This window comes from Gasterosteus aculeatus, chromosome 2 (genome assembly GCF_964276395.1).
Source record: "Gasterosteus aculeatus chromosome 2, fGasAcu3.hap1.1, whole genome shotgun sequence".
Classification (NCBI taxonomy): domain Eukaryota; kingdom Metazoa; phylum Chordata; class Actinopteri; order Perciformes; family Gasterosteidae; genus Gasterosteus; species Gasterosteus aculeatus.
The window spans coordinates 12,264,456-12,279,388 of record NC_135689.1 but is presented as its reverse complement, the minus strand read 5'-3'; the positions used below and the strand labels follow the sequence as shown (position 1 = coordinate 12,279,388).

General features: G+C 43.1%; 1 protein-coding gene across 1 annotated transcript; it reads left to right on the top strand.

Moving 5' to 3' along the window:
- The first annotated feature begins 16 nt into the window (after nt 1-16).
- On the top strand, nt 17-14,860 carry noc2l (NOC2-like nucleolar associated transcriptional repressor). The gene is made up of 18 exons (XM_040192217.2): nt 17-335; nt 748-894; nt 1,038-1,221; nt 1,306-1,552; nt 2,164-2,254; nt 2,352-2,430; nt 2,633-2,743; nt 2,864-2,977; nt 3,135-3,323; nt 4,930-5,069; nt 6,748-6,859; nt 8,487-8,600; nt 9,333-9,434; nt 9,650-9,793; nt 12,036-12,149; nt 12,338-12,473; nt 14,098-14,187; nt 14,558-14,860. The coding sequence occupies exons 1-18, from the start codon at nt 316-318 to the stop codon at nt 14,671-14,673; spliced, it is 2,250 nt and encodes a 749-aa protein (XP_040048151.2). The 5' UTR covers nt 17-315; the 3' UTR covers nt 14,674-14,860.
- Nucleotides 14,861-14,933: the final 73 nt, after the last annotated feature.

Sequence of the window (14,933 nt, the reverse complement as noted above, 5' to 3'; positions counted from 1 at the left end):
TCTTGGACCCAGTTGTAACCGTGAAATATCGAGGTTGCAGTGCCCGCCTTTGTTTTGTTTTTAATGTATTGTTGGAATAAGTGTGAACGACTAAGTGTTTATAGTGTACCACGTTATATGATGTAGTATATCAACGTCACCAAATACTAAAACAAAACTCCCCTACAGTGTCGGATCAAACGAAAAATGCTTATTTTATTTCATTTGTAAACTGTTTCGCGGTGTTTCGCCCGTGAAACCTAAAACCAACCGCTTGGTTTTGCAGTGGTGCATTGTGGGTATTGATGTTTGAGGTGGTCACGTTTCGGATCCAGCATGGCAGCGAAGCAGAAGAGGCATGTAGATATTTTCTTTACTGTGTGCGGTGTAATTTGATGTTTAAATGGTTACAATGTGGGTTTCTTTTAGAAGTAAGTGTTGTCTGTCTAGTTCTGGTATTTGTGGAGTTTCAAATACTTGTTTTAGCTAACATTAACAGTGTGTTAGCCTCACATGCTGTTAGCGCTAGCTTAGGCGCTCGTGGAAGCAGGCAACGTTAGCTCAAATCAAACATCAGCCACATGTTCAGTCTTGTCTCCTCGAGGAAAATATAACGTTCACGGAAGTTTAAGGAGATCTTACTTGTTACTGACAAGCTGGCAACATTGAAAAAAGCAAACGTTACTACTAGTAACGTATCATACAGTTACCCCCACATGGTGGCCAAATTATGTAACGTTAACCTGTTGAAACGGTTTGTTTTTGTAGGAAGTTACAAGACCTCAGTGTGGACGAGTTCATGCTGTCAGGTTTGGACTCTGGCAGTGACAGTGAAGCTGATGAAGAGCCTGAACAGCAGAATGGACTCAAAAGAAGCAACAAGCCGAAAGTGCTGGAATCCAACGCCCTCACGACGTGGGTCTTTTGATTTGGTGTAATTTATTTGTGCACACCGTTACACTATGACCTTTGTGTTGTGATGGTAATAACAATATAACACCTATTAAGTACAAAAAAGCAACTGACATGTGTTTTTTGTGGGTGTCTTTTTCGGACAGGGATGCTGGGAAGCTGGGTAACGCCACTGAGCACAAGAAGCAACTGTCCAGGTTGCAGGACAAAGATCCAGAGTTCTACAAGTTTCTGCAAGCAAATGACCAAAAGCTCCTAAACTTCGATGACACAGACAGCTCTGACGATGAGGAAGAGAGAAAGTATCACAGATTGCCAGCCGCACTGGAGGTAGGCTGGCCTTTGTGTGTGTCAGTTCACGATTGAGTTAATTTGTGGGGGGAAAAGGTTTTCATCCTGTGGTGGTTTGTACAGGCGGCCAGCTCTGATGATGATGATGATGAGGAAGACGAAGAGGGTCTGAAAGCTTCGAAGAAATCCAAGAAGGCAGTGGAGGTCACCAAAGTCACCGACAAAATGATTAAAGACTGGAAAACTTTAATGAAGAAGGACTCCAACCCCCATCTCTTCAGAGAAGTCACTCAGGCCTTTAAGGCTGCTGTGTCTACAACCAAGGGTGAAGGAGGGATTCAGTGTCGATACAAAGTTGATGACAGCTCAGGTAGGATATCACGTTTATATATTTGTATAACAGCTTTAATTGAAATGCATTACAAACTCAGAACATTTTAATTTAGAAATTCTTGCAACACAAATGAATATATCACATGTTTGGTGCCATCTTTTGTTGTCTATGAGCTGATCAAAGTTGAATCATCAGACTCATTTGGTCATTGAGGGTCAACCCCACCCCACGCCCCCACCCAAAAAACAGCTATAATTGTATTATTAATTTAATATTATTGGTGTTGGGATGCAGTTTTGAAAAACAGCACTAGCATTTTATTGATATTGATGCTAAAGTATAGGTAAGTATTTTTAGATATTTGCTGAATGCAACATGCAACTTTAAAAAAAAAGCATAATATAAACTTTCCATAAAAGTCAGAATAATACAAAACAGCAGTGGGTTCATCAGTAACTAAAAAAACACATGGTGGTAAAAATTGAGGCACTTGTTTCAGCTGCACAAGCTCAACATTGCACGTATTGTAGAATTTTTAACCTAATGACATATTTGAATGTGTGGAATTGGGAGAATGCCACAAAACAATTCAACATGCGTTGTCCCCAAAATGTGTATAAATATCTCTTTCCTTTTACTGTCTGCAGTGTTCAATGCCCTGGTCTTGTTCTGTATCAGAGATATTTATGGGGCCCTGCAGAGGATGCTCAACTTGAAGCCAGAAAAAGACCAGAAAAAGTATGAAGTTGATGTCACCTTTTTAAAGCTACTTCCTCTTATAGTCGTAATTTAGCTACGGGAAGATGGATCATTTCTTAATTTTGTTGTTTTCCAGGTTAGTGCTCCCTTCGTCTAGTCCAAGGTGGCAGAAGAATCAGATTGACATCAAGATGTATCTCAGTGGAGTAATTCAGGTTTGTTTAGTCTCTCCTCTGCGTCCGTTTGAGCTTTCTCCCCTTTGAGTTCTGCCTCTTGTGTTCTTGGGGGGTAGACGTAAGGATATGGAGAGAAAATGCAGATGAATGTTTTTCTGTGACACAAAATAATCTATTCATAAGCCAGCTGTAAAAACTTCTCTGTTTTCCTCTAACGTCTCTTTTGTATCTCCTCCTTTAGCTGTTATCCTGTCTGACAGAGTCTACAGTCATCAGTGCAGTCCTGCAGCACACCAACCAGCTCGTACCTTATTTCCTTTGCCTACCCAAACAGTGTCGTCACCTGGTGAAGGTAACACTTAAATCATTGTAGGATGGCGTGAAAAGTCATCCTCAATTCAAAGCCGCTAATTGTGTTTTTCGCGTCATCTTTTGCTTATCTTGTGCCAGCTCATGATCTTTTTGTTTACAGCAATTGATGAAGCAGTGGAGCACAGGGGAGGAGACCAGTCGCGTTCTCTCCTTCCTGGCACTCAACAAGATGTGCAGACACAAGCAGGAAACGTATCTTAACCCTATTCTCAAGGTGAGCTGAACGCAAATTGATACAGAAAGAAAAGCGCTTACAGCTAAACTGGATTAGCAGTGGACCAGAATTCACTGAGTGGTTTCTTGAAAGACTTCGTAATAGAAGCAGAAAGTATTTTAATTTGTCTTGGTTGTGTTTTTATTTCTCTTTGCAGCAAATGTACATTTCCTATGTACAAAACTGTAAGTTCACCTCTCCCAACGCGCTGCCCATGATCAACTTCATGCAGCGGACCCTTACGGAGATGTACGCCCTGGACACGCAGGCCTCTTACCAGCACGCCTTCATCTACATCCGGCAGTTGGCCATCCACCTCAGGAACGCCATGACCATGAAGAAAAAGGTTGGTTTTCGACTGTGTTTTGTGGTTATGAAAACTTTTAAAGACACGTAATTCGACATATACAGACATATTTGAAATGCTCTTAGATTACTGAGATAAAGTTATTGAATCACTCTTTACTTTCTTTTTGAATAATTAAAGGATTATTCTTAGAATGGCACGTTTTGCTTTCAAATTCTAAATCTCATCCTTTTGGTTATTTTTATCTATTGTTCAAATAGAGACACGCAATTCCAATGATTAAGAATTACGTGGTTTTATGTTCATTTTAACAGATTCTTTGATTTATATAACACGTTGACATTTGTAGTTTTAATTACCGTATTTTCCGCACTATAAGACGCACTTAAAAGCCTTTAATTTTCTCAAAAAACGACAGTGCGTCTTATAGTCCGGAGCGCCTTATATATGGATCAATTGGTTGATCCACACTGGTTGTACACGGCGCTCAAGGCGCTCTGTCAAAATGTTTCAGTATGAAAAACCAATAATAATAAATATATTTCGGTACGACTGGTAAACTACAAAGCCGCACCGCTTGCAGCATTACGGCTACCGTAGTCAGTAACCACCAATACTGTGCTCACTTACAGTTAGGATGACCAGATGTCCTCTTTTCCCCGGACATGTCCTCTTTTTGAGACCTTAAAAATGCGTCCGGCAGGGATTCCAAAGACGTCCGGGATTTGGCTTCGTCGGATATTTGTGTTTCTCTGGGTCTTTCACAAACTAGTTATTCCACCCTTGTTCCACCTTCTTGCGCGAGCTCTGACTGTAGAGAGAACAGTCATTGGTCGACCGATCTCAATGTTGCCAGATACACAAGAATTATCCTCCAAATACGACCATTTTGAGCCTTTGGTACAATAGGTGCTCAGTATTGCTGGAAATGGTGAACATTTCCAATCTGGCAACACGGACGACTGTTAGGTCTCAAAAAGAGGACATGTCCGGGGAAAAGAGGACGTCTGGTCACCCTACCATAACGCAAACCCAGGTAAAACGTTTGACTGAAGTATTTTATGCGTCTTATAATCCGGTGCGCCCTATGTATGAAAAATGTTCTAAAATAGGTCATTCATTGAAGGTGCGCCTTTTAATCCGGTGCGCCGTATAGCGCGGAAAATACGGTACGTAACTAGCATCAACTGCCTAGTGCTGATGTTCGTTAATTATGTTTGTCATAATTCCCTCTATAATGTCTATTTTTATTTCTGGTATCAAATCGTTTCTCACCAATAACGGTTATTTAGCTTGATTTAAAGCAGGAACGTGTTAGAGAGAAAGTGAAGCCAGCTCACCAAAATTATTATTATGTGTCTGTTTTTCAGCCACTTCCTCTGCAGATAATTTTCGATTTGATATAAAATTGCCGTCTTTGTGCTCCTCACTCAAAAGGTTCAATACCAGCGGCACGTTCTTTACTTGTTTCTATGTGAATGCCCACATACACTATCACACAGCAGTTGCTTATTATCATCCCCTAAACAAGCACATCCTCATGACGCATCAGAAACAACATAATTAAGTGACGAGTTCAGATATTTTGGAGGTTCATAGACATTTAAGCACCTCTAATAAGTCTTTTGTTGTGTGTGTTCTGTAGGAAACGTACCAGTCGGTTTACAACTGGCAGTATATCCACTGTCTGTTCCTCTGGTGTCGGGTCCTCAGCACCTTGCACCCAAGTGATGTCCTCCAGCCTCTGATCTATCCACTATGCCAGGTCATACTCGGCACCATCAAGTGAGTATATTTATATACACTATTATTATTTACAGTTGTTATTAACTTACTTCTGCATTTTAGACAATATGACATAAAATATGCAAAACGTTTTGCGGAGATACTTGTATCATCGTAAATTAATAATATATTATTGTCTGAAATGAAGTAGTCAGCTGTTTGTTTTCACCTTTATGATCAAACGCGCCTATTCGGAACGGGCCGGACGGAGAAATGTTACTGGTTATGATGCAGATTATTAAATGGTCAATTACCATCATACCGGCAACCCTGCCGCTTTTCTGAAAATGTGTCATTCATAGGCCTCTCGCGATATGCAATATATTGACTTATTGCACAACATTTTACATGAGTGCGATCATTTTTGGTAGTGCGATATTCATTGTGCATATAAATGAACCAACATTTTCGGTCGATCGTGCTGCCCTCTAGTCTGCTTTCATTGTCGGAGGCGGGGCTTAGGCAGCAGCTTCACACGCCGGCAGGTGAAGGAAATGCGTTTTATTTATTTAGGATATATTTTTCACATTCTGATTCTAAATATTCTGATGAATAAAACGTTCTTTGAAAGAGTGTACTATTGTCATTATGTTATCAGTAGCATAAAATGGTCTGAAAATTGCAATAGTAGCGTTTATCCCAAATAATGTGGGTGCAATAATCATCCACGTGAATCGCGGAGGGGCAAAGAGATTGAGATTGCAATGACAGAAGCTGATGTTGCGATCTTGGCAGTAAAAAATATTTGACGCGACGAGCTTTGACCGATTAGTGTTGTGATCTCTACAGCGATTATGCAAAGTAGGCAATTAGACATAAGACCTGTTTCATCCCGTATGAGTTTGCGGTTAAGTCATTTAAAGTGCTGTCAGTGCCTCTCTCCCTCCTCCCCTGAACATTATTCAGCATTAGACGTTTAACTGTGCACTACCAATAATTACACTGTTAATAGTTGATTTAGATTTTTGCTGATTGTAATATTATTAGTTGTTAGTCTTTGTTGCGTTAGTCTGTCACGCCTCTGGGTGGAAAAACCTACCCAATCCACTTCAACCCAATTTTTGCTTGAGTGATGATTTAAACAATTGCAGATATGAGTTTCATCCCAACAAAATCTCAGCTACTGACAAGTTAGAAAAATTCTTCTCTCTGTAGTTGATTATTCAGGTATTTCTGATAAAATCTGTTCCGTCCTTGTTGCCCACAAAAAGTACTAAAATTAAATCTGCTCTTTTGATGTCTGCCAAATCCTTAAACTCATGGACCTTTCAAACTGATCACTCAGGGCTACTTTTGAATCTTAATATAGCTGCAACATTGTGCTGCAAAAAAAAAAGTGCTGCAATGAGGATGAAAACTCCTGCATGGAGGGAAATGTGATTGCTGACTTTAGGTAATACAACAATGTAATCATGAGTTTATTTTTCAACTGTGAAATACACAGCCCTGAGTACATATCTTTATCTCTACTGCTTGATAACTCAATACAAGTGTATGTAAGAATAGTATTGAACACAATTATCATTTCTGATTCACAAGTAGCGTTTGGGATTTCATCCCAAAGTCTGATATCATATATTCTGTTTAAAACGCTGATCTGATTTTTCGGGTGAGTGTCACTGTACAATTTGCCAACAGCAGGTGGAGACATTGACCTCGGTTTTCTTTTACCGAACAGACTGGTGCCCTCATCGAGATACTACCCACTGAGGATGCACTGTTGCAGAGCCCTCACCCTGCTGTCCAGCAGCACCAACACGTTTGTACCTGTGCTGCCCTTCCTCCTGGAGGTAGGACGTCATGTCATATCCAATAACCACTAGTCAAAGTGCATAAACTGAAGGGACTGATGGGATTAATACAGCTTGTGTCAAGTTTGCAGCCGTTTAAATAGTTTCTCTAACCATTATACTCAACTGAGAGATCTCAAATGCGTTTGAATTATGCAGAATAGTTAGTCAGTTGGTTGTCTTCATCTCAAGCGGAAACAATAAAAAAGTAGATGTGATGAAATGTTCCGTCAGTGGTTTGCTGTGGAAAACACCAGTGGCGTCTGAATGGATTTTGGTCTCAACGGCCACAACTGAAGAAGTTCAGGGGGAAACGCATCAAAAGATAAAACTGAGAGCGAGAGAGGGAGAGACATCTTTTTATCAGACCAATCACGGGTCACCAACTGACAACATTTTCTCCGGGTCAGGTGATCGTGCGGTTTGTGTGTCTTCTGTGAGCGAGTGTGTGCAAGCGTGCGGTGGGTCGGTGTTGTCATGTGCCAGAGAGCGGAGGGGCTGGCGACAGTGACTAGCTCGGCCCGCCTGGATTGCTCGTCCTTTTTTCCTTTTCTCTGTAAGCGTGTGCGTGTGTGCATGCGGCAGTTTGACCAAAGCAATAAAGGCTCGTTTGTGGTTCACACGCTGGTCCTAACGCGCTGTGCAGACCACATCCTCCCTGCTTATGCCCCCCCTCCCCGAACGCATACTCAGAGCCCCCCCCCGCCCCCCCCCCCCTACAGCAAACCGTGTTTATTTGTGACGCACGATATTTCCTGTGCCTTTTCTGCCTTACTGTTCCCCTTGTTAAAGCACAGTTAACGGCGGGCGGAGGTACGCTGCTACTGTTTTAATTAGAGCAGTAGAAGCAGCCCTTTCCTCCTGTGTGTGTGTCTCTGTGCCTGTGTGTGTTCTCGCATCTCCATGGGGGGTGTATGATTTGGAGCTTCCTGCTTCACTAGCTGTGCGTGTGCGCGTGCATCGCGCTGTGTATACGTGCATGCACCCGGGTTGGCCCATGCCTTCCCACTTCCCTCTGGCTCCCCCGCAGACCGCCACCACATCCTATGTTTGTACAGACAGCACCGGCCAGGAGCGTTGCTCTGCTTCGCACACTGAGCACAGTAACGACCACACACACAAACGCACTGAGATACGGGGAGGTAGAAATAGCCTGATACACAAGTACCAACACAAGACCAAAATTCACTTGCGCATCGTGGGCAGATGTGAAAGCTGACGCTTGTAGACAAAAGCCCACTCAGTGGCTAAAATTTACTTTGACGTACTGTGATGTAAAATGAACATTGCAAGAATGATTGTCACATGAAAAACACCTCAACGTACAGTTCACCTGTGGTTGTTCATTTAAGTTAACCTTGAAAAAGAGGTTTCCAATGAAGAAGCAAATGTAGCTTTTTTTAAATGTACATTGACGCTAAGATAGTTTATACTTTACATTTATTTTGTGAAATTTAAACCAAATGAGCGATGGCAAACAAGGATTAAAAGACCCAATAATCACAAACGTGAACTACGGTTGTCGGGCAACGTGTTGCTATGTTTGGCGCTACGTTGTGCACTTCACTGTGCTACCAAACATCTCTGAAAATATTTGGGTCTGAACTAAACATTTTCTTTTTTACAGATGCTCCAGCAGGTGGACTTCAACAAGAAACCGGGGCGAATGAGCAAGAAACCCATCAACTTTGCAGTCACCCTGAAGCTGAGCAACGTCAACCTGACGGAGAAAGCCTATAAGGTTTGATCCACCACCGGTGCTCCTGGTCTGTGTTGGTGTTAACGAGTGGTTCAATTCTTAGACAATGAGATTTCCCCGTTGTTCCCTTCCCCTGCGTGTTCAGCGCCGTACGTTAGGGGATTGAGAGGATTGCAGCGCGGCCCTCTGGGATTATCCCTCACACTCTGCTCACCTGGGCTATTTCCCCTGCCGTCACCTGGGCGTCTGCCACGAACCGCTGCCTCGTAGTCGCGTAGCAGACCTGACTACACAAGAACCGATCCGTCTGAACCTGAACCCGTGTTAGACAAAATCGGGCTTAACAAAGACAGCCACTCGGTTATTCAGTTACATTTGATTCAATCTTTTCAACGTCCAGCATGTTTTATGGCGTCATGAATATGTATTGGACCCATTAATGTAGCCTGGTAATTGAATTGCCGTTTAATTTCACTACATTCAATCATTCGGTCTGATGTCTGGTTTGTCTTTCGAGGAGGCAGGTTATTTTGTTCTGCACTGACGATACAATTGTGAGTTACATAACCGGCTGTTTCACAAATGGATGCTGTGCTAGCGACGTCTAGGAGCCTTCATTGACTGTTCACGCTCTTATGTGGATGGAGGTTTTTCTTCGGTTTGGACTCATGGTCACTGCTACAGCAGCAATGTGTCTCATCTGTGCTTTTCAGTAACTAGTTTTTTATGCATGTCTTAAAGATGGCTTTTGCTTGCAATTCTGTTGCATTTTAGGACGGGTTGATTGACCAGCTGTATGACCTCATACTGGAATACTTCCACACTCAGTCCAGCTCCATCGGGTACCCAGAGCTCGCCCTGCCCACCGTCATCCAGGTAACAATCACCTTTTAAACTGATCCCGGAATGGGCCTCAAAGGTCCTTGTTCTGTTTTAATCTCCACCTTCAATTGTACACACATCACTCGGGTAATGCAGAAATACACTGATGCAGTCCTCTGCTGTGCCTGTAAGGGCGGACTGGATGCTTTTGGGTTTGCGTTTACCCGCGTTCCTCTTTGCTCACGCGTCTCCCCTCCACGTCCCTGCAGCTGAAAGCGTTCCTGAAGGAATGCAAAGTGCCCAATTACTGCAAGCCAATGCGCCAGCTGCTGGAAAAGGTACAGGAGAACAGCAGCCACATCACAGGACGGAGACAGAAGGCGGCCTTCGGAGTGGCCGATGCCGCTGCTGTGGTGAGTGTGTGTGAAGGGCGGGGGGGGGGGGTTGTGATTTCACAGGCTGCTTTCGGATCGTCCTTATTTAACCTTTTCTGCACGTTTGTATTTACTTTCAGCTTGGCTCTTCGGTTTGCTAATGACTATAAGTAAACAACACGCTTTTCTGAACCTTTTTTTTTTTTAAAGGCTGTTTTAAAAAATTTAAAATGAGTTGTAAATGCTCACAGGTGCTCGTCCACAAACAAAGTTTGACAGTGAGTATCAGTCAATGGTATCGTTTGGGTTTTTTCCGATATCGGTGCTAAACCTTTTTAAAAAAGAAACACAAAACAATGATTGACAACATTAAAGAATTAGATTCATTTTTATTTATTACCGAGGCAAATGTTTTCTTCAAATTGAACAATATATCAACTGTTTAAATATGAAAACCAAACACTTGGCTTCAAACCACAGCAAAGGTTTTAACTTCAAACTATGAACAATATTGTTAACAGTTTGTACTTAGTGTTCCCCTCTGTAAGAACCTGAAGTATATGTATTATATATTGGAATTTTAGATGTACGCTCATTGTGCAGGAACTAAAGATGCATAACATATATTGAAAAGCACTTGTGCGATTGACGCTTCTCGTTTGTCTCGATTTATTGACGTCATGATTGCATTAGGCACGAGAGCTTGGTGCCAGCCTCCCTTTGTGTAGTGCAAGACAACGTTTTTTTTAGCTGCATCCTAAATATTGTTATCCCTCTCTGAGGTGGTTCTTGAGTCTTCATTTTTACAACTTACTACTATGCAACTATTTATGACACATTATACAATGACTTAAGACATACTATTGACTGTATATCTTTATTTTCTATATTGGACTATGACTCAATGTATATAGTACCCGTCAGAAGTTTGAACACATTTTCTCTTCTAATTCAATGAGAAAGTGGGACCCTTTGAGAAACTTTTGACCCTATGACTTGTAGAACATTTATGGCATTCTATATGAAATAAGAACTCATTAATGCAAATTTCAATCAACGATGTCTTAATACTAATTATTGACCCAACAATACAACTTATTTGGATTATTCAGCCTCACTCTTGTAAAATGTTCTTCTTCACTAAACATGAACTGCTAGTGTTAATATAAGACTTAACCTAGTAGTTCATGTTTAGTGCATATATTTTATAAATAAGAGTTATCAAAGAAAAGTTCAATCTCATCCAGTTGCATTCCTTTTTTGGGTTCCTGTCCAGTTGGCAGCTGACTTTCGAACCTCACGGTCGGCGACTGATAATGGAGACCACTTTCCTGTTAAGGACGACCCTGTGGTTATCGGAAGCTCTTATGTGTTTTTGAACCAGCGCCTCCTAAGCCTTAATGAGCAGCTATTAGTGTGTTGTCTGTGTTGACTTACTCTCTCTGTACTGTCCACACAAACATGCTTCTATCTGACGCTGTTGCTCCGGACAGTCCTGACATGTATGGCTGATTCATATTTGAGTGTTTAAAGATTAAATGAAAGAGGTGGAGGGTGTGTGTGTGTTAAAGTACAACAGCACGGCACCGCGTCAGCTCCTGTCGCCATGGCTCTCCTCTCAGCCGAGGCGGTCGCCATGGCATCCACTCCCTGGCACGGCGGCAGTAGTAGGTGTCACCGCAGGCGAAGGAGAGGCCTTGCTGCTGCTTTGGAAAAGGCCACGGCCTCCCTCCGGCCACAGGCCCGCTGCTGATGTCACACAAACCGAGAGCTCGCCTAATTAGAGATTCCCTGCCTCCATCCACGTCACACATGTTGCTCTGCTGCCTCTGTGTGGAAATATATTTCTTCTGTTTGTGAGTTGAGGCTAAATTCAGAAGCCTTGCTAGTTAGATTTTGTGTGTGCACACCTATCTTAATAGCAGCACGGTAAATGTGTTAAGCTAACAGGCGCAAGTGGATGCAGCCTGTTTTCTCTATTGGATTTGTTGGTGAGATAATGTGATTGGGCCTAATCAATATCATCCACACAGACCTTCTCAGGGGATGGAGATCTTCAAGTCCCCAGTTTGCAGGCACCTCCCATCAGTCTTTCCCACCAGTGACCCTTCTGTTCATCACTTTGTCCTGGTCAATTGATGTAGAGTTGAGATAGAAGGCCACATATTATTACGATAATTTCCAAACCTGAATGAAACGGCTGAAAGTCCTTTAATAGATTCTTAAAAAATAACTGGTATACAGTCTTTAACAAAACTGTTTTCATTGTGTTCTCTGCCAGGCGGCATGGGAGAAGCAGATCAAGGAGGAGGGGACTCCCCTCTCCAGGTACTACAGCCAGTGGAAGAAGCTGAGGGAGAAGGAGATCCAGCTAGAAATCTCTGGCAAAGAAAGGGTAACTATCCAAAAAAACAGCACAGACTTATGCCTTTTGCCAGTCATGAATCTCGTCTGGCGTTCCTTTATGAATGCCACTTTATCTCAATTGTGTCCATGTGTTCCATGAATCCGTAATGCTATGTTGTGGATCATTTGACGGGCAGTACAGTGCATTTTACCCTCCTGGTTTTGTGTTCTGTAAAGATGGAGGATCTGGATCTCCCTGAGATCAAACGCAGGAAGGTTCAGGAGAAGAAGGTGGAGGACAAGAAGGAATTCAAGGATCTGTTTGAATATGAGAGTGGATCGGACGAAGATGACGGAAAACTAAAAATCAAAGGCAAGCTGGTGCACTCATTCACACTTCCACATTTCCCTGGTTGAACATTAGGCGGCGATGTCTCGTCCTCCAGGCGGCCGTGTTTACCACAGCGCATAAGCAAAGTCAAAGAGGTGATGACGGATTATTTTGCATTCATGGTTCCGCCTTGATCAAGATTTGGCTGCATGAGGCAGATTGCATTCTGATTAAAACATCCACAGAGGCAGGAATTAGTAAAAAGTAAAATTTCAAATCAAACCACAGAGAAAATGTCTGCTTATCAGATGATTTTTATGTCTCCAGTCTGATCTTTCTTCAGCCCCAGAACTCGTCCCCTCGGGGTCGTCCACAGGTCACAGGCAGCTGCAACCTGGCTTTTACAGCTTTACACTCGGACACGCTCCAAGCAGCACAAAGGCCTCCGCAAGGTCACGGAGGAAAGGAGTAGGCGGAAGGGGGGATTTTTTTCCCCTAAATGCATCTGGACTTCATTGTAGAGAGAGTCCCAACAAACGAACGGGCAGCTGCCAGCAAGCGGCGAGCCCCCGCCTCTTGCTCAGTAAACCCCCCACCTCCGTCCTCCCTCCCTTTTGCTCGTCTTTCCTCAACCCATTGCACACACATACGAGCTGAAACCCCCCCGACAGGAAGTACAGGCTTAGATCCCAGCGGGGGTTCCTAATTCAAACCAGCCCAGAGGTGGCCGCTCCCTCTCCCTCGCTCTCTCTCTGTCTCTTTTTTTTTTTTTGTTGTTTTTTTTCTGGCTCTGTGGGCTTCAACCAGCTGCCCCCGCATGTCCTCGCAACACGTGCACACACAAAGACATGCACACCCACACCCCCCCTGTCGTCCAGTCTAGAGGAGTCAAAAGCTTTTGGGCAGCTCCCCAAAGCTCTTTGTGGTTGCACACACTTCCGGAAAATAGGTAGTTTGAGCGTGTGTGTGAGCGAGATGTCTTCCAGGTCATTTGGGGACCACTGATCTCCGCAAGTAGCATATAACCGTCAAAAAAAGAGTAGATGGGGATTATACATTTGTCAACAGAATTTCAGATAAGAAGGGAAGTCGCTAATGTTTTAATAGCCCTTATGTAATCTATGTGTGAGCATGTATTGTATAACTGTGTTCTGAGGAAGTAGCTCCGTTTTGCTTCTCTCCTTTACCCCCCCCCGAGCATCTCATCACACCTCTACTTCAAAGCCTGTGGACCCCAGTTGTCCCTTTGGATAGACAGCGCGCACACACACCCTGAGTCCTGAGTATACCACAACATGCATTCAAACAAACTCCCAACTTCTCCCCAGTGCTCATTCGCTCTCACACTCACACCTCTCCCGTCATCCTGGTCGCCGTGCAACCTGCCTGCTATCTCCATTTGCTATATTTAGCCTGTGAGCATAAGATGTCTGAAATTGCCGGCAGTAAACTGTCATGGGTGTTTGTGCAGCAGCAGCAGCGGCGTCTGTAATCGACTCTGTTCCATCTCATGAGGAAATCGACGCTTCCAGCTGCCTCTGATGCCTGGCCCACATATAGGTGTCTCCAAAGCCTTCAGACGTCAGCGGTGCACCAACGCAAACTCGTGTCTGAAGAAAACAACAGTACACACAATTCAACAGTGTTTTTCACCATCTCTCCTCAGGGAAAACGGGCCGCCGGGGGTATGACGATGATTATGATGAAGATATGTCTGACATGAGCAATGATGAGGAAGTGATGGGCGGAGACTCTGGTTAGTACAATATTTCTTTTTAAAGCATACACAAAGAAATTTGTAGTGTTGAGAGACGGCTGTATTACCCAACATCATGTGCATGTATGCAGTCATTACGATGTAGCTGCAAGGATTAATCAACAATTTGGATGCAACATATCTTTATTTCTTTGGGTTTGCACTGTTTGGTGGGACCAAGGAAGCACATTCATGGACCCAATGAAAAGACAGAGTGCAATACACCAAAGCAGCACGAATATACTTAGCACATGAAAAAATACTTCGCATAGAATTAACATTTGTGCAGATTATCAAAAAGTGGATGCTTGACATTATTCTTAGATTCCCATTTCGCTGACTGACGTTGTGCTTCCCGTCTTTACTCTAGATGATGATGATGTAGATGAAGAGGCTCCTCAGCCGCTGTCCTCCTCTGCTCTGATAAAGCTGGCAGAAGGAGATGAGGATCTGGTGGAGGACCTGGAGCTATCTGATGATGACTGAAGTTCATTAATGTTCACCTGAGAGACGACGTGTCAACCGTCTATATTTAGAGTAAACCTTTTGTATTACTTTACCCTGTACAGTAAAATGTTCATGATGTAATGTAATCAAGATTTGAGAGTTAAAACATTTTTTTTTCTTTTTAAATAAACTAATTGAAAGTGCTTACGTGCATGTAGATGCAAAAGTTTCCCTGGAACCAGGTCATTTGTGTTCTCTCTACATGTGCGTACCTGTGGCCCGCCTCCGGCCTTAGTGAG